This window comes from Convolutriloba macropyga, chromosome 2 (genome assembly GCF_964194025.1).
Source record: "Convolutriloba macropyga chromosome 2, txConMacr16.3, whole genome shotgun sequence".
NCBI lineage: Eukaryota > Metazoa > Xenacoelomorpha > Acoela > Convolutidae > Convolutriloba > Convolutriloba macropyga.
In genome coordinates this window covers 42,177,615-42,197,032 of record NC_134469.1, presented here as the reverse complement: position 1 = coordinate 42,197,032, position 19,418 = coordinate 42,177,615, and the positions used below count along the sequence as shown (strand labels likewise).

Sequence of the window (19,418 nt, the reverse complement as noted above, 5' to 3'; positions counted from 1 at the left end):
ACTATGAGTGAAATGCGAAAACCATTTTAGAAAAAATCAGATAAAAAATAAGAAAAAACAGACAATCAATGTCAAAATGCCGCATGTGAACCAAAAAAACCACCAGCGAGAAATGAAAAATTAATTCAAACAAAAAACTAGGTCTAGAATGAGCTGTGAATAGATTGGGAAAACCATTTATAAAAAAATCCGATCCAAAAAATCGAAAAAAACAGTAAAAATCAGAGTGAAATTGCCGCATGTGAACAAAAAACCACTACCGAGAAACCGAATTTTTGTTCAAACACCGTTTTCTCACTCTGCTTTAAAATTAGAGCGCCGCAAAAAAAATCACGCCGCAAAACCACTCGCTTTTTCGCTTCATTTCCTGTTCCGGCGTGACCAAAATCACTACTCCAATTTGACTTCAAAAATCATGAAAATGTGTGAACAGATCTCAAAAAAAAACAGCGCCCCAATACAATTCAAATTCTTTGAATTGTAAAAAACATAACAGGACAAGCCCGGAAAAAAAATCCGAAGAATTGAACAAAATCAAGACCTGACTGTTAGACAAAAGGAATAGAAAAATTTAAAAATATCAAGTTTTCCTCTTCCCCTAGAAAATCACTTTTGTCAAAGTCATTAAGACTGAAAACAGTATATAAGTTACCGATCAAAAAATAGGCACCTAGAAAGCACATATTAACTACGAAGAAAGCCCACGAACACAAACTAAGAAAAATAAGACAATGACAAAACGCTAAACTAACTTGTCTTCCACAATAAGTAGTGTCAAAGTCATTAAAGCAAAAACCTAAATAATAAAAGTGTCAGCCACACCAAAATAAGCACCCAACTCTGCAAACTTTAGAACAACAAAAGAGCCAATGAGATCTGTCACCAAGCAGAAAAAAACAATTAACCGTGAACAGACAGAATTTAAACGTAACTTCGCCCTGATAGTTTCCTGCAAAAAATTAATTGAAGTTGTAATCCCCAAAACTAAAACCATAAAATTATTCATATTTGCCTAATTAAAAAGATTAACGAGATCTATCATTAAAAAGACTGAGTGACAACCCAACATAACAATCCGAGCAAATAAATCTATCAAAACTAAAAAGCAAAAAGATATAAACGCAATACGACAGATAGATTCTTTCACAATTTGTACCATAGCCTTGCCGAAGCAATGTCATCAAGTAAAAGGAACAAGAGAAGAATATAAATGGTCAACACTAAAAAAACTCATTAAATTTTATGAAAACTAGTAGTGTCGAAGCCGTAAAAACCATCAGTTATCAACTGAAATCCAACATCAGCAAAATCTAATTTATAAAACTAAATTTATAAAGCTAAATTTATAAAGCCTGTCAGTACTGTGCTTAAGCAACGGCAGATATCAAAAAAACTAAACTTATATGCAAAACTCCCATACCTTATGAAACAAACTGTCAGAGCCATAAAAATCATTAACTATTGGTTACCAAGACATCTAATTAGACTCAGTATGCCTTGCCAAAAAGCCGATCAGGCCTGCAATTATTGAGGTTAAGCAACGGTACATCGAAAAGAGCAATAATTACGGGCAAAGCAATATTCATTTTAATTTTTATGAAAAGAAATAGCGTCAAATTCATTAAAGTATTTTGCTCCGAGCAAAAAATTTTAAATAGCACCATTACGGCCTGATTAGGAAGCCAATAAGACCTGATACCACGTTTATGTTACCAACAAAACACAGTGTCAGTCATAAAATCTATAACTATCCCTGAAAAACATTACATAGGATCACTAATGCCTCAATAGAAAACCATGAGTTATTTAGTTATCAATGAGACTGTGATAAGGCAAACAAAAAGATCAGCAAAAAAACTCCATAATTGCATAATACTTTTCGAAATCAACTAGTGCTGAAGATATTAAAAACGATTAATTATCCATTTAGGGCTTGAAACAAATGCAATTGTGCACAAATAGAATTTACGTAGTACAAGTCAGTACCATTCATGAGCAAAAACAGTAAAAACAGAATTCGAATTGTCACAAGTGCAAAAATCGTTCTCAAAAACCGAATATCTGCTCAACCTGTTGAAATCAATTTTAATTATTTTAAAAAGCAGTTATAAGAAACTTTACGCTCTAAAAAACTCGCTTTTTGCTCCTGTCACTACTCAAGTGCTCAAAGGAGACTAAAATCACAACTCTAGTTAAATTGAACACAGGCCAAAAAAAAGTCAAAAAAGCGCCCCGATACAATTCAATTTCTTTCAATTGCAAAAAAATGACAAGGCCTGAAATTTTCAAAATATAGTTTAAAAATTTTGAAACTTGAAAGACCTTGACAAAAGAAAGACCCAACATTATTCAAAACAAAAGTCTAAAAGTTTACAATCACTTGCAGGAAATTGTCCACAGTGTCATTATAAAAAGTAAAAATAGTCAAACCACTGGGACTAAGCACAGTTAGAGGCAAATAAGAGCGTCCTATAATCTCCACAAGACAAAATCAGGCAGATATCAAAAATTTCCTTTCAATCACCTTAAGTTTAGTAGAACATAAGAGCTTCCTCAGTAGAACAGGACATTCCAACCATTGAATAAACAGAGGGAGAGAGAACATAACAATTTCCATATTTTTCAGGAAATAACAAAAATCTCGATACTATTTTTGAAAAAAGGTGGCTTCAAAGCAATCAATACAAAGAACTAAATTAAATAGTCAAACCATTAAATAAATGCTCACTCAGAGAATATCGAGCAAAATTCAAAAACTTAACTAAAACTCAATTAGTTGTTGTTGAAAATACTTCAGAAGATGAACACAGAAGCAATATCTATATACCCAATGCCAAAATACCTAATGCCATTATACCCAATATACTTTAAAATTTTCGTTCAATAAACCGACTACAAACTAGCCGCCGCTATTAAAAGTATGTTTCAACATACTCAAGCGGATAATCTAATCCCATGTTTGGTTGTGATACTTTCATACCAAGTCCCCCATGGGCTGCTGAAGCATGATCACGGCCATTAAGTACGTTAAAACATACTTGTAATAGCGACTGCTAATTGGTAGTCGGATTGATGAACAAAAATATTAAAATGCATAGGGTATAATGGCATTGGGTATATTCAAAAGTAACCAGCCGAGGTCGCACCTATTGCTCTGGAACAACAAGCGGGATTCGATTCTACTATAGCCAGCTGGGGGTGGTTTACTTTAACGGGCGGGGGTGGGGGTTACTTCTATAAGGGGCTGCAAATGATGTTACTAGAGCACGAGGTAAATGAGAACAACTATACACATTTTAGCGTAATTTTTTATTGATATTGGCGAACTGCCAACTGTTGAAATAAGGGATCTTTTCCTTTTTGTACACCCCGCTTTGTGGGTGCATATTATTTGCACCCCTCTCCTGGGGGGGGGGGCACAAATGGAAAAAAATCCTAATTTAGTTACCTGATAGAAAGCAAGCATTTTAGATCACACAAAGCTCAAATAGTCAAGAACGCAGGTCATGGCAAAATTTAGCTTGGAGACAAAAATAGGCACGACTAAATAACTGCTTCAAAAACTTCGACCGAGAGCAGTTAATAAAAACTGCGGCATTTCCAAATTGCTTCGAAATGTCAAATCTATCTTACGAAAAAAAAACAGCAGCAATGCGATTCTTGGATTGTACAAAAAGGACGAGATCAACAATTGAGCAGGGGTATGCAACAATTAAAAGAAAGCCAGTAAAACAAAAAAATACCCTAGGAGAATGGACAGCTAGTCAAAAACAGCCAAAGAAGTGCATAGACCTTAACAAATTAAGATCCGAAAAGAATTCTATTTTTATAGCAATAGCTGGGACGTCATATTTTTATTTAGAAGATTTTGAATAAGTCATGCGTTGTTTCTACTCGCTGCCATAAAGATAACCTGTATTTAGAGTGAGGTATACGCCGTGAACCATAACTTCTCCAATAAAGCATGCAAAAGTAGTTTTCAAAGTGATAAAAGTCCGTTTTGAGAGCAAGGTAAGTCATGTGCGATCAACAAACATTTACAGTGAATGAACAAAAAAAAACGATCCATTAAAAGAAAGTGAAAGGAACGTCAAGCACGCAAAATTGCATGAATGAATGAACAAAAGCTGATTTGAAGGCAGCGTGCCGTCATTTGGCCGTACCACAAATCTTGACAAAACTTGAAACATAAGTCTAACTTCAGAAGAATTGATATTGAACGATTATTGGGAGCTCGACCCTTTTGCAGCCTTCTGCAGAAGGGGCAATAACTAAGTTCACTAAGGTACATGAGAGTCACTCCAGAAGTCAAAACTGTCACTTTTACAAAAATTGCTTTAAACTTCGTTCGACATCGTTCAAAAAGATTAATCCAAAATTGCACAGAATTAGAGCTCATCGGCCAGGAACATCTACCACTTTCAGAGCGCAGAATCAAGAGACTTAATGAACCTAATTAAGTTAATGTTAATTTAATCAAATAACCAAAAAAACGGGAAACATTATTCTTGCAAATACATCAGTAAACAAAAAACCAAGACTTCGAAAAATTATTTTTTAATTAATTGAAATTTTTAGTGGTGGTAAAAATTGCACCCAATTCATTGTCCTTTTATAATAATGTTAGTACGATTTAGGATATCTTTAAAAAATTTGTGGTGCTCTAAGGGCAGATTTGAGCTTATACGGTCTTGTTTATCGGTTTTCAAAAACTTTTTGTTGCGAAAATATTTTTTAAAAATTTTTTAGCAAGACCTGAACAGATTCTACGCGCTTTGTTACGCCACCAATATTCCTCCTAGAGTCATAAAAAAGATCTTCATAATAACACCTCAGTTTGTATATCAATAATGCCTATCGCTATTATGCTCTTGTCACACGGCCTTAAAAATGCCTGAGCTCAAACTACTTAACATCGAAATTGTTAACATCAAACTTTTCAGACCTCCAACGCTATTCGAGTAATCTAAAATTTATTTGGGTTTTGTAATCAGAAAACAAATTTTCATGAGCAATTTATCAGTAGATAAAATTTAAAAAGTAACGAAACCCTTTAACAAAACAGTTGTTCTGCAAAAGAACGTGTAATGTGAACAAAAAGAATATCGGTGAGCTCAACTTACATCTGAGCCTCATCCGCAGTCTGCAGTTGGACAATGTAAGATGCTTTATTTGGTGATTTGTTGTTTGCCCGGTCACATTGGCCTATATTGACGGTGCCATTACAACTGTTGCATATGAAGTCTTTCACACCTGAGAGAGACAGAGAGTCCGGCAAGTTGTGCACGACTACTTTGTTGTTCAGCACTCTGTAATACAAACCTCCAGTAAAATCACTATAGTAAAGAAAAACGAGTGTTTCTGTCCACCGCCCAATCGATGCAGCCAACTAGCATAATCCAAATATCAGAAATAAATCAAATTAAGACTAAACTAATTAGCTTCAGATTTGCCATAAAGATTTTATTCGTGCTTCAGATTTGCCACCATTTAATTTCGAATAAGTTATTATCATTTCAGACCAGCTTATGCTCTCTAAGTTTTCCGATTTATTAAAAAAATTGAGCAAATCAGAAGTCACCGAAATTTAAGTCATTAAGTTCTCAAAAAAATCAAACGAAACAAACAGCCGTATATGCCATGTACAATAAAACTTTTGTCCAGAGCAAAGACGGATAAAGGTTTTAAAGTTCATTGTCACTTTCCCCACTTCAAATTACCCCTTCCAAACAAAAAACATTTTCTTTTATTTCTTAATCGTTAAACCAGGAAATTATAAAAACGCAATATAAACTTGGCTCGATAAATTATGGGTAAAAAGTAAGGTAAAAAGGGTTAAAAGTAAGGCATTTTTCATCAGATATACCAATAAAAAAACCAATTTTGTTATCTTTGAAAGGGTTACATGACAATTTACCCAATTCCATTTTACCCAATGCCATTTTACCCTACGCCATTTTACCCAACCTGTCATTTTACCCAATGCCATTTTACCCAATGCCATTTTACCCAATACCAACTTACCCAATGCTCTTTGATCTTTTTGTTCGATTATCCGATTACAAATTAGCAGTCGCTATTACAAGGATGGTTTAAATATTTGTGGACAATATAATCCCATGTTCGGTTGTGATAGTTTCATATCAAGTCCCATGGGCCATTTATTTTCTAGTCGGCTAAATAGTCGTTCTGGTTAATTTAGCAATGGGGTAAATTGGGTAAGTTGGCATTGGGTAAAATGGCAGGTTGGGTAAAATGGCATTGGGTAAAATGGCATTGGGTAAAATGGAATTGGGTAAATTGTCCTGACACCCTTTGAAAGTATTTTAGAAAACTTTTTTAGAAAACAAAGAAAAAATGATCCCCAGCCGTTGCATTTTGAGGTATTTGAAGAACAAGGATCTAAAAACGGGTTGGCGAGAAATTGCATAATTGTGGGGAAAAAGCTGCCTGCTTACTACTACCAAACTTTTTCTATTCATCTATTCAACTATATCACAAGTCTCTATCACAATGAAAAAATTGTCCCTTTTTTGATTATTTCTGCTTATTTTTTGGGTTTTTGAAACGTGAAATTAAAATCTTCAATTTCAGGTCTCGAATAAATTCGAAAGAGTTGCTAACGGGATTAACTCGCTTCCTTTTCAATAAAAGTATCTAAGTAATGTTTGTGATCTGCAATCGCTAAGTTTTTTTTCCTTGACGAGTACGGTGATTTCAACTTTTTGCTCCACGAAGGAGGTTTTCAAAATATCTTTCCATTGAAATCAAATGGGCATTTCAACCGTTAGGTTTTGAGATATTTGAAAACCAAGCTTTATTCAATTTGGTGGCGAACTGCGGAAGACGAGAAATGTTGACAGAGTTCCACTACAACAGTAGCTTAGTCTTTCTTTCGTATTCGCTTATTCATTTTCTCACTTATTCACTGAATTACTGAAGTTTCTAAAGCATGAACAAACCTAACCGACTAACATCGGAAAAAATTGCTCTTGAGCAACGAGTGAGAGCTCTAATCTATTGCAGCCTGCTTCAGTGGGGGGGGGGGGGTGATGTGGGTTACCAAAATTACTAAGCGACGCCATTAGAGATTATTATATACCACAATAACCACTAACAGATTTTAAAGCCAAAAAATTACAACATTTTTGGCGCATTTCAGTTGACTTTTAGCTGTGAACTGCCGCCAATTGAGTTCAGCTGCTGATAGTTGTGGATGAGAAATTTAGATTACGCAAAACAAAGACAAGGGCGCAAAAGTCACTCGAAAAGGTCAGGCAAAAATTTTGCATGAAAACATACCCGGCAGAATACTGCAAAAGAATCGAAAAGTCGTGCAATAAAAACTCTTTAATTAATCCTACCTATTTCAGAAATATCAAAAACAACGCAATATTTAAAAACCACCAATATTTAGTTAGGAAGTAGAAGATGCGGAAAAATTTGTCGGATTTAGACTTAAAGGCACAGGAAAAAAGCCAAACTTTTGTCAGACAATCTCTAAAGATATGGATCCAATTTTCTGGTGAAAAATTGTACTCTTCCAAATAAGCACAATGTAATTCCCCTCCTTTGCAGCAGCAGAAAAACGGCAATCAACAAAGGACCCAGATAGTCCTTGACCACCATTAAACAAATTATCTGCGCAAAAAACGAAGAATTTGATAAATTAAAACAAAGACATCTGATGTGTATAAAAATTCAACTTACAGCAAGAGTTACAAATTGAATTGCTAAAACTGCCATGCTCCAAAAAGTGTTGAAAATATTTTGTCTGTAATGGTATATGCTTCGGTTCATCATTCATCCTCTCGTTCCCATTCCATTTTGCAAGACGTGGAAAAATCGAACAATTCAAAAATGATGGCAAGTCATTCTACAAAACCACTTGCTTAAGAATTTAAAAAATCTAAATATAGTCCCATAAATGTGCCTAATCTCCTCAAAACAACTGAAAACAATAGTTGTACATTATTCTGTTGTTGCCTTTACGAGCCGAGAGGTATAGCCAAAAAAGTAAATTCCTTATTATATCGACTGTAACCTTCCTGTGGCCTTTTAATGACAAATTTCTTAGAACAGACAGAAACTTGAATAAATATAGCGTTAATAGAGCGAAAACGGAGAGTAAAAGGACAGAGCATTATTCCATGTTGAATTACTGATTGCGGTCCCATTAAATAGTTATTGCAGCAAATATAACCGTACGACAAAAATGACAATCATATTCTTATAAGAAATGTAATTAAAGTTGGACCAGCCAGAAAATCAATTTGCTCAAGGCCATTGTAAACAATTCATTAATAGAATGATAACCATAAAAATTAGAACTTCACAAGTTCTTTAAAAGATATCTTCAACCGCTCTTCATGAGCAATTAATGAGCCGTTTATGAACATAGTCAATATTATCAAGATTTCGCTAAAAGGACATTACAAAATCCCGTCGGACGAATTGATCTCGAACAACAAGCGAGCAGTTCGCTTTGATTTCAGCTAGCTTCAGCACAGGCAACTGGCTTCAGATGGAGAGCAAGCGGCGGTACAATATTGCCCTTGAAATTATTAATATCTACCTTAAGCAACCCTCAGAAGATCAGGTGAACTGTACAATTCCTGCTTACTAAAGCTCTAAGAGAGCTGCTCAGACGACTCTTAATGCCCTTGGGCTTTACCAGTTTTCGAAGACGAAAAAATTTAAATCGCTTGAGCGATCAAAAGAATTTTCTAGCATCACTATCAAAGCTCAAATCGATGAAATGATAGTTCGCAGATTGAAAAAGCAGCAAAAACTCTAATATGGTAACAAGGAGGCTCGGTAATGTGCGTACGCACATAAGGTACCGACCCCGGTCATCCACATTCTTGAGTTAATGGGCTACCAAATAATGAAGAGTTAGAAAACCATCAACAACATACATATCGTTCAATAAACAACCAATGGAACACAATAATGCCACCCTAGAGGGCCGATGAACGTTGATAATAGGACTACAATAAATGACAATAAAAAATATCAAACAAGAAACATTATTCACGACCAAAACACGATTGCTATAATAAATAAAATCATAACAAAATCAAACTCGAATCCGATAAAACCTAAACGAAACAATTTAACCTATACTTCACGAGAAAATATATAAGACCTGTCCTCAAAGCGACTGGTTAACAGGTCAACAAAAAAGAGCAAAGAGGTGCGAAGTTCAAAAATACGTTTCCACTTTTGAACACAATTAATTTTACCGTTATTAATGTCAATACAATATCAACTGAAATCCCTAAGAAGTTACTTTATATCTCCATAGGAATCAATTTAGACATGTCATTATCCGATGTTTAATTGCGCAAAATTTCAAAGCCAACGGAACCTAAGATTATTGTTATAAGTTAAAAAGAAAACAAAAATCCTAGAATGTACAAACACAAAAAAATCTCAAATATTTTATGAAATCTCGTAGTAACAGTGGTAGATAAGCCAAGAAACAAATGTGTGAAGCTAAAACCGTTATATCGATCAAACTAAAGTTCACTGGAAACGTGTTGTTAAAGAGCAACAAATCGACCGAAAAACTATTCAAAAAAATGACGAAGCTCAAAAACCCAAAAATGTTTTTGAAAACAAATATCTTCCAAAGCTATAACAGACTTAAAGTTTCAACAAACAGTGATGGATTAGATTTTAATACCTCAGGAAGCCAAATGGGCTTGTTAATATAGAGACTGAGTCACGATCCCACAAAATATCACGATCCAACAAATATATAAAGAAGCCAGAACTTCCAACAATTTTACGAGATGACAGTATTCAAGGCACTATAATAATAAAATCATACCTGCAAGAACCGAAAGTTGTCACTTTCGCTTCATTTTAACATCAAAAGGTTTTCCTTATAAAAAGGACTACACGGAGATAACAAAAAGAAACCCAAAAATTTTACAGTATGGAAATCTCGAAAAATTTTGGTGAAATGAATGGTAGAAGCAATAGGTCACAACGCATAACCAGGCGGAAGAAAAATGTACGAATTAAAAAAATTCATTGAGACTTCTAATTAACGAAATTGAGTTACATGGTTACGAAAGTGAAAGCAATAAAGATAGTTGAATTTTTTTTTATTTCAATTTTAGAGTCATTAAAACAAACAGCTATAAACTGAAATCTTCTACTAGGTTGAGCTATACTTACTGGGGAAGCAATTGAGACCCATAGTTATCAGGTATATGGCGTACAACAAAGACAAAGACAAAAACAAAATTTCATTTAAATTTTGCGAGATAACTGTGTCTCAGCCCAAAAAGCATAAACTATATAACAAAAACAATTAACATATCCGGACACGCTTTTTTCCAACGCTGTGCATTTTTCCTACTAAGCTTTCTCTTTACTTGTACTTGTCAATAATATGATAAATTGAAAAGACAACAAAATGAACTCAAAAAAATGCAATTATGCTCAAAAACATGGTTGCGAAACAGATCAATTTTTCTACAAATCTTTTCGGTTTGTCAAAAAAAATAATGCATTTGGTGTAGTTATCGAGTTTTAATTTGCAAAAAAAAACTGGCGAAATAATAATTCCAGAAGATTCTCAAGGCCAGTGGGTGTAGAACTAGCTTGTTTGTCAGCTTAAAAAGAATGTGGCCGAAGTTTTAAGTTATCTACTTCCAGCAAACAGAGAATAATTGTGCTAAAAAGGTTTTCCTTATAAAAAGGACTACACGGAGATAACAAAAAGAAACCCAAAAATTTTACAGTATGGAAATCTCGAAAAATTTTGGTGAAATGAATGGTAGAAGCAATAGGTCACAACGCATAACCAGGCGGAAGAAAAATGTACGAATTAAAAAAATTCATTGAGACTTCTAATTAACGAAATTGAGTTACATGGTTACGAAAGTGAAAGCAATAAAGATAGTTGAATTTTTTTTTTATTTCAAGTTTAGAGTCATTAAAACAAACAGCTATAAACTGAAATCTTCTACTAGGTTGAGCTATACTTACTGGGGAAGCAATTGAGACCCATAGTTATCAGGTATATGGCGTACAACAAAGAAAAAAACAAAATTTCATTTAAATTTTGCGAGATAACTGTGTCTCAGCCCAAAAAGCATAAACTATATAACAAAAACAATTAACATATCCGGACACGCTTTTTTCCAACGCTGTGCATTTTTCCTACTAAGCTTTCTCTTTACTTGTACTTGTCAATAATATGATAAATTGAAAAGACAACAAAATGAACTCAAAAAAATGCAATTATGCTCAAAAACACAAAAAATTTAAAACGCGTAGTATAAAAAGAAGAGACCATTAGTTGAGCAAAAAAAAACCATTACGAACACTAACTCATAACCCAAAGTAAATCAGTTTCTGCTTGTTTTTACTGAGACTGCGCCCGAAGATGAGAGAAATAAGATAATAAAATTGTGGCAAACTCCAAAAAATAACCGATATTTTCTTAAAACAATTATATTCAAAGTAAAAACAGAAATTAGATAACAATTGAAAGAATTGTCTAGATTCATTTAAACATCCTAAACAATAACTTGATATTTGACTGGAGAAAATAAGCCATTGGACTAAAAAAAGATAACAAATGAAAGCAAAGTTCAAGAAGTACGTAAAAAATTTTTTACGTAAACACTTGGTCAGAGCCACAAAAACCATGAGCTTATTCTGAAACCGTAATAAAATCTCATTGGTCCTCGTTTTTTAAAATAGTATCTGTCATTCATTGAAACCCGATCTGAATTTCTTGCAAGTAAAAAAAAGGTTTACATAAAAAACCTTTACATAGCGGAAATATTCTGAAAAGTCGCGCCCCATTAAAATCTCGAAGAACTTTTCTCGTAAGGATCCATGGCCAGATCAAGAACAGCCCAGTTAATACTGCGCGTCTAACAAAATACTCATTTATTCAAATGGTTGCGAAACAGATCAATTTTTCTACAAATCTTTTCGGTTTGTCAAAAAAAAATAATGCATTTGGTGTAGTTATCGAGTTTTAATTTGCAAAAAAAAACTGGCGAAATAATAATTCCAGAAGATTCTCAAGGCCAGTGGGTGTAGAACTAGCTTGTTTGTCAGCTTAAAAAGAATGTGGCCGAAGTTTTAAGTTATCTACTTCCAGCAAACAGAGAATAATTGTGCTAAAAAAGTAAATCTATTCACAAAAAAGTAATTTGAAAAATTTAGCAAAAATTCTAGCCAAAAACTCGGATCGAAGAATTCAGCAATCCTCCTCAATCTTTAGGGATAAAATTAATTACTCTACAGTAAAAAATTGAACAATTAGCAAAATTGACGCAAATTAGGTCAAAAAAACCGAAAATGTCGATAAAAACAGCTGAAATACGCCAGATTCACAAAACATTAAACCTCGATAACTCCCTATAAAAAGCGAAAATTGGAAAAATCTTTTTAATTCCATAATCTACCCTGTACGGGCTTCCTAATGCTACCACTCACAACTCTCTACGAGGTTTATATCGATCGGCCAAAATTGTCTGAACAAAAAAACCAATTGAGTATATAGTTCCTCCCTCACTTAAGTGGGTCGGAACAAAAATAAACGGAAATTCAAAACTCTGCAAATTTTTAAGAACACGTGTTTTCTTTTCGTTATTGTATTCTAGACTTAGAGAGCTTTGAAAAGATGCCACACACAGTGGTCTAACACGAAATCAATAAAGTCAAAAATGTCTTAACAGAAACTCAGGCTAATATAAAATTATCATTTTCAAAATATTACGCAAAAAATGAACGTTACGATCATTAGGATCACTTTATGTCGTCAGTCTGTAAAATTGCACAATCCTCTTCCGATAAAAAAGCAGTTCTTATAAATAAATCGTATTATATCGTATATCTCTCCCAAGTTTCAATGGGCTAGTTTTTTTTTACAATTACCTTTTAATGCCCTAGGGGTTTAGGAGCTTATCCAGCTTTTGGACACAAGAAGTGATCTCAAATCGCACAAGAGATCAAAAGAATTATCTAAGAATTCGCTAACAATATTCTTTGAGTTTTTCATACTTTCAAAGAACTTGCATCTACCCAGTTTTAAAAAGTTTCTTTTAAAAAGAAATGCAATATAACTCAAAACCGTAAATTCACTAAACAAAGACGGCTTTGAGCAGATATATTTAAAACAAAGCAAAGCGCATTGAAGTTTTTTTAACGACAGAGATGATGTCTTAATCATGTGTTATGGTCAAGCTAGTGAACCGAAGAACCTTCAAATCAAAGAAATTGGTGGTAAAATCATTATTAAAGCGATATAAGAAAATCAGCAGAGGAAAAACCAACAAATATAATTAGAGGACTAAATACAACTTTCAGTTTCTATGAGGAAGAAATTATTGGTTACCCGGACTCTGACATCGCTAACTTGACGATGATACTTAAAAGTGCTTCATAATTAAACAAAGCTTCCCTGATGCTGGACCTACCCGTGGTGGAGAGCGATGGAGAACAAAAGCATCATCACCTCAGAAAGGAAGTCTTAACAGAGACGAAAGAATCTGAACAAGGACAATTTGGGAGGGGAGTGGCCCGGAATTAGCCGACCCGAGCACCTAAAACAAGTACAAGGCAAAAACCGACGACCTCACGGCCGAATGCTCGTGATTTTGAACAGCCGACACGAAGTAGCATGGCTTTGCAAGAGACTGCAAACAATAGATCCGAACCCTGGGCCAAGAGCAATGCAATTGAACAAATGGGCTGATAAAAGGCTAAAGGAAATGAGAAAATCCCAAAGGAAAATCCAGAGGCAAAACCAGAGACAATTGAAGTGGAAAATACTGACCAGAGAAAAACGACAAAAGAAAGACAGTTTGAGAGAAAAAAAGAGCCAACGAGAAGAAACGAGAAAGGAAGAGATAGACGCAGAAATTGTACGGGAAGAGAGAAACGAAGGAAACGGTAATCGCGATGGAATGACCAGAGGTGCAGGATCCAGACCCACGGAGGAATCCAGTATATCCTGAACACAGTCGAAGAACACAAATGGGACATAATTTTCCTCACGGAGGTACTGTCGAAAGAGGAAAGGATATGGTGGCAGAGCGAAAACTCATGATCCATGTAAACAGAGCTGCAGTGATACTCAAAGGACAATGGGCAAGTGATTGGCTCAGTTAAGGCAGCAAAAAAGGGCTCGACGAAAGAGTAGCAATGGTAACAGTTTGCAACACGAGGCTCATAGCTGTCTAATAACCAGTATCACCAAACCTCGAGAAAACAGAGGAGTACAGACACTCCTCTATTAAACAGCACAAACACTCCTCTATTAAACAGAGCTAGAAACATCAATGAAATGCAAACGCCGAAACAAAGTAATGATAATAGGAGGCAACCACAATGCACAAATCAAGGGTGAGGACAATGCAGGTAGAGAAACTTCCATTGGACATGGGATGTCGAGAGGCACCGCAGCAGGAGAAGAGCTTGTTCAGTTGGCCGCAGAGAACAACTTGTTCGTCGTTGACACATACTACCAGAAACGGAAACAAGGGACCTGGTGGCAGCACAGAACCGGTGTGCGGTATGAACTTGACATGTTCTTAGCGAGGAGAAACCAAGGCCTCAGTGCGAAGGATGTCAAGGCCATCACAGACGGCAGGTGGTCCCATCAGCGCCCAAGGAACTAACGGCGCTTATCACTAAGCCACAGAATCGTTTCAAATGGATGAAAAACGAAATAATCAACTGGAAAAGCCTGAAGTCCGAGAGAAAAAAAGAATACAGAAATGAGTCGCTGGAGCACAGCATCCCTCCAAACCCAAGCTGGACCGTGCTAGCAGAGGCAATGAGGAAAGCGGCAAAAACAGTATGTGGGGTAGAGGATAAAAAGAGCAGGTTAAGCCAATGGATGATAGGACACGAAGAAGAGGCGGAGAGCTACAAGCTCAACATTCAAAGGCTAGTAGGATTAAGAAACACAGCAACGGAACAGAGAAACGAAAAGAGGATAACAGAAATTGTAGAAGCCATAAAGAGAACGAGAAAAGAGTACAAAAAGAAGTTGAAAGAGTGGGAACATAAATTGTGGGACAAACTTGTCGACCAGTGCGAAGAGGCAAGGAGAAAGCAGGATATGGGATAAATGTATGCAACCTTGAAACAGATAGGTCTAAGAGATTACGCCGTTCCTAACTCCAAAACCACAATAGTGACGACAAAAGAGTTCAAACGACATTTCCTAAGCGTACAAGCGAAACGAGACGAAAACACGCCGTCAGAAAAGATACAAGCGAGAAAGTTTATCAGAGAGTTCGTTTAGCCGACAAATTTCCTGCGCCTATGGCTAAGGGAGGCAGACGACACAAAGAAGAAAATCAGCCGAGGAATGGGAGCATGGAAAAAAGTGAAAAACCGACTCAAAAAGACACGACTCAAAAAGACACGACTCAAAAAGAAAACACAAGCCCGCGTAGTCCAAGCAATAGTAGAGAGCACAATGTTATGAAACTGCATGAGATGGAAGAAAAGAAAAAAGATGGGACGTAAGAAAAGAACTCGAAATCAGGTCAATAAGAGTGAAGATAGAAAAGAGAAGCGTGGAACGTTACGGACACATGCTGCGAGTGGGACTGGAAAGAGTAGTCCGAAAGGTAACGTTTGGCTGGCTGAAAAAAATGAAGAAAGAAGCAAAAGTACAGGTACAAACCCAGGTGCTGGAACAATCTAGACAAGGAAGCAGTGTGGGACGTTTTCGAACTAGAACGCAGAGCCCGGAATGAGGCAAGGAATGCAAGTTCAGAGGAGACTTAGCCATACAGATCAGGAGGAACCACCGTGGGGGAAACGAGAAACACAAATGTGAAAACTGTGGAAACGATTACAGCCAGAAAGCCAACCTTATCAACCACCCGAAAAAGTGCCAAGGAGAGATGAGGGAGCCCAGAAAGTACAAAGCAACGGTTAAGGAAAGCCCAGAGTGTGGACGAATCGTGTCAGCAACTAACATGGCGAGGCACATCAGGAGCTGTGAGAACTCAGGAGAATCCCAACCAGGATGAAGAGAGAGAGAGAGAGAGAGAGAGAAACTAAACAAAGCATTAAAAAAAAGTAGCAAAAATACCTTCTAAGTGACAGAATTTCAGCGGATTAAGTGGCCACATTGAACCAAGGGGGTTAAAAATGTGAGGTCCACAGGTTTCCAACTAGCAATATGCCAGAAAAACTTAAAGTAATCGTACTGTTTTCCTGTATTTTTCGGGCGTTTCATGGCCTGAAACACACAGAATTCATAAAGCGTAAAATGGTCCAAACACAGACGACTATCTGAATGTGTTCATTTGAATATAGCCTTCATTTTACAAGAGCGTATTGAACAGTCACTATATAATGATCCAATGCTTGCTGTTACAAAGATTTTTTAAACCCATTTGACACGAAACACTGAAAGCATTGTAGGCATCTTTAAGTCACAATTTATTTTGTAAGCTCGTTTTAATTGGTTAATTTGGGATGGTTAGTGTGACAGGCCTAAATCCAAGGCACATTCAATTACGTACATTTGAAAAGCTTCTAAGGCAAACTTTTTGAGGATTATACATGGCTAATGCAAACTTAAACAGACCATTATAGTACAATTAACAAAAAAAAGCTTTGAAAGGGCTATTGCGTAGATTATGCCTCCATAATGTTGGGTTTGAAGGCAACTAAACTTTCAAGAGTTATTAGGGGCCAACCAAGGTTTCAGGTCGTTTTTATCCCCCTTCTGGGTTTGAGAAAAGCTTCTTAGCGAGCGCATTCGCTGTTTCATATTTTATAGGGAAATTCACAATTTTTCTCAATATTTGTGAAATGTTTGCTGTTTGGTTCCTAATCGTCCAAATAAGTTTATGATAGTTTTCTCTGATGTCTGTTGGTTTATCAGATGTCAACAGCAGAAATAAGTTAATATAGTTTGGTATTTCTAATCAACTTCATGGAAAATTGTAATCTTTCTGATTTTATTTACCTCTTAAAAATAGCCTTTTGGTTAGTGGCTAAGAATTTTTAACAAATTACGGACGAAAATAAATTTGATTATGGTTCTTTTTCGAACGAAATCATTCCTTTTCTTTTTTAAATTTTTACCATCTTTTTGGGGTAAAAATGAGTGGCGGCAGCAAACGCTGAAGGTCGATGGAGTATGCAAACCAAATAAAACCTTCCATTTGCACCATGGATTTTCTTCTACATAACAGAAATTGATGAGTTAGTGGGTTGAGGGTGGAGTGGAGGCGTGGCCTACTTGGAGTCTAGAAAGGCTCTTAGATAAATGCTCAGCAACTTAATGCTCTCGCCTTTTACCAGTTTAACCCGTTTCTTAAGACCCAAGTCACGAAATTTGGTTGTCAGACAAAAAAAGGTCATACAAAAAATCTCAAAAAAAACAATAGGCTTAAAAACCATAACCACAAACTAAGCTTGAGAGCAATTAAACATACAAGGAACGGAACTTTCACTTTCTATAGGAACTCGTAGGAAACCAGCCGCAACCTTCAGCTCTCAACTTTTATTCAAGTTTCAACGTTAGCTTTACTAAAAATTGGCGTTTAATCACAGCTTATTTGGAGACTGAAAAGAACAGTCACAAGCCATAAATGATTGCTTGCTTTCACAAGCATAGCGCTTCCTCGTCATTAACCGAAATGACGCTTTTTAGCAACATAAACTACATTCCTAGGACACTTAGACGACAAACTCATCATCAAACATAGACGGATAGCAGCCGCAAAATACCAGTAGTAAAAACAGAAGCCTACCTATTTCCAACAACCGAACTAATCTATAAACGGCATGGAGCGACTGTAGAAATGATTCGTGAAGCAACCAAAGTCCAGCGTCAGCACACAATAACAACACAACTGACAAATAACTTAAGACTTCAAGTTCCGTGAACATGTACCATGAACCAAAATGTACCAAAACATTAGTAAATATATTTGAAGACAACGCAGGACGTTTCGCGCCAAATAGTCAACTTGTGTTCCTCTTATGTGCGCGGCCATAAAAGAACAATAATCAAAGCAAAACCTCCTCATCCAGCTATTTTTCATCATCGCACACAGTGCTTATTGAGCCCATCCAATAAATATTTTAAAATCAAAGTCTATGTATACCCAGCATACTGTCGGAAAAAGCTCCAATTAATTCTGATGCTCCCATTGCTATTGAAACAAGCAAAATGAGAAAAAAGTACGTGATATTTTGATCGGATTTGGTAGTATGGCTAACTCCTGCTTCTTAATGGAAGATGAGTAGACTAGTCCTTATACCAATTATCACTACCAGATAATTAAGATGAAATAAAACAGCTTGAATATGACATCTATAACTGGGCTCTCGCCTTTATCACAATTCTATTTTTCAATTTTTGGTATCTAAAAACTACCATATGCCTAAAATGGTCAAAACTGCTCCGAAATGTACCATGAATAGTTAAAAAATGAGGAAAAAAGATGGCCGAAAATAATTGAAGTTAAATGTTAGAACAGCTATTGAAAAAGCAGCGAAAATTTTTGCTACCTCTCAAATTGACATCAATAAAATCATTATTCGCTCCTCTATTTTCTTGAAACAAAAATGTTTTCACGAGCGGCAATGACGTTTGCATTCTTCCTTACGTGTCCAATGTCGGATTTCTCTAGTGGGTTCACTCGATTTTGTCACCATTTTTCATGACCCATGTTTTAACATTCAAGTTGTAAGCATGTGTGGAAAAAATACACTAAAGTATTTTCAAATTTGCTTCAAAAAAGGACATATCCGTACCCTGTATTCCACGACAAGAGTTTTTGGGGATAGCACGAAAACTAGGGACAATACTTTGTATCAAATTCCCACACCATAAGTCACTACTTCCTACGCGTCACCTTTTTCCACAGTTGAACTATCTATTAACTAAGATATGCCAATAAGACCGAAAAGAGAAGGCTTAATTGGTGAATGAATTCGGAAGGCCCTCCCGATACTGATCGTGGATTAAGACAATTAGCCGTTTTGTAATTACCCGAAGCAATGTTCAGAAGAACATAAGTCTTTAAATTTGGTCTCTAGTAATTACTAATAAAATTAAGTCAATAACATATTAGGTTAACTACATGCTCAAAATGTTGGAATCAGGTTAAATTTATCCGCAAACTTTTGTTATAAAATAAACGCCTGTCTGTATGTAAGCAACCTATTTCTACAATTTGAATGGCTATATTCCATCGCGGAAAATAGTTATGCAAAATGCTGACAAAACATGGTACTCGTCACCACAAAACGCAGTTTATTCAAAATTGCCTTTGCGGCCATTGGCCAAATAATGTGCTATAGAACTGGACAATATGAAAAAAAAACAGATCACAATAACTCCTCATCAATTAAAAAAAGTGGGAGCCGATATAGCTTAAGAGGATGGTGCAGCTATT

At 35.8% G+C, this 19,418-nt stretch overlaps 2 protein-coding genes across 3 annotated transcripts in view; one reads left to right on the top strand and one right to left on the bottom strand.

Annotated features, from left to right (window-relative positions):
* LOC142358676 (uncharacterized) overlaps positions 1 to 19,418 on the top strand; it is a 207,122-nt gene that overhangs the window by 1,200 nt on the left and 186,504 nt on the right. The gene's annotated exons all lie outside the window — the stretch shown is intronic.
* LOC142334907 (uncharacterized) overlaps positions 1 to 19,418 on the bottom strand; it is a 130,373-nt gene that overhangs the window by 81,924 nt on the left and 29,031 nt on the right. The window contains exon 3 of the mRNA XM_075383236.1: positions 5,124 to 5,309. Coding sequence (XP_075239351.1) covers positions 5,124 to 5,309 — 186 coding nt within the window. The remainder of the gene's footprint in view (positions 1 to 5,123; positions 5,310 to 19,418) is intronic.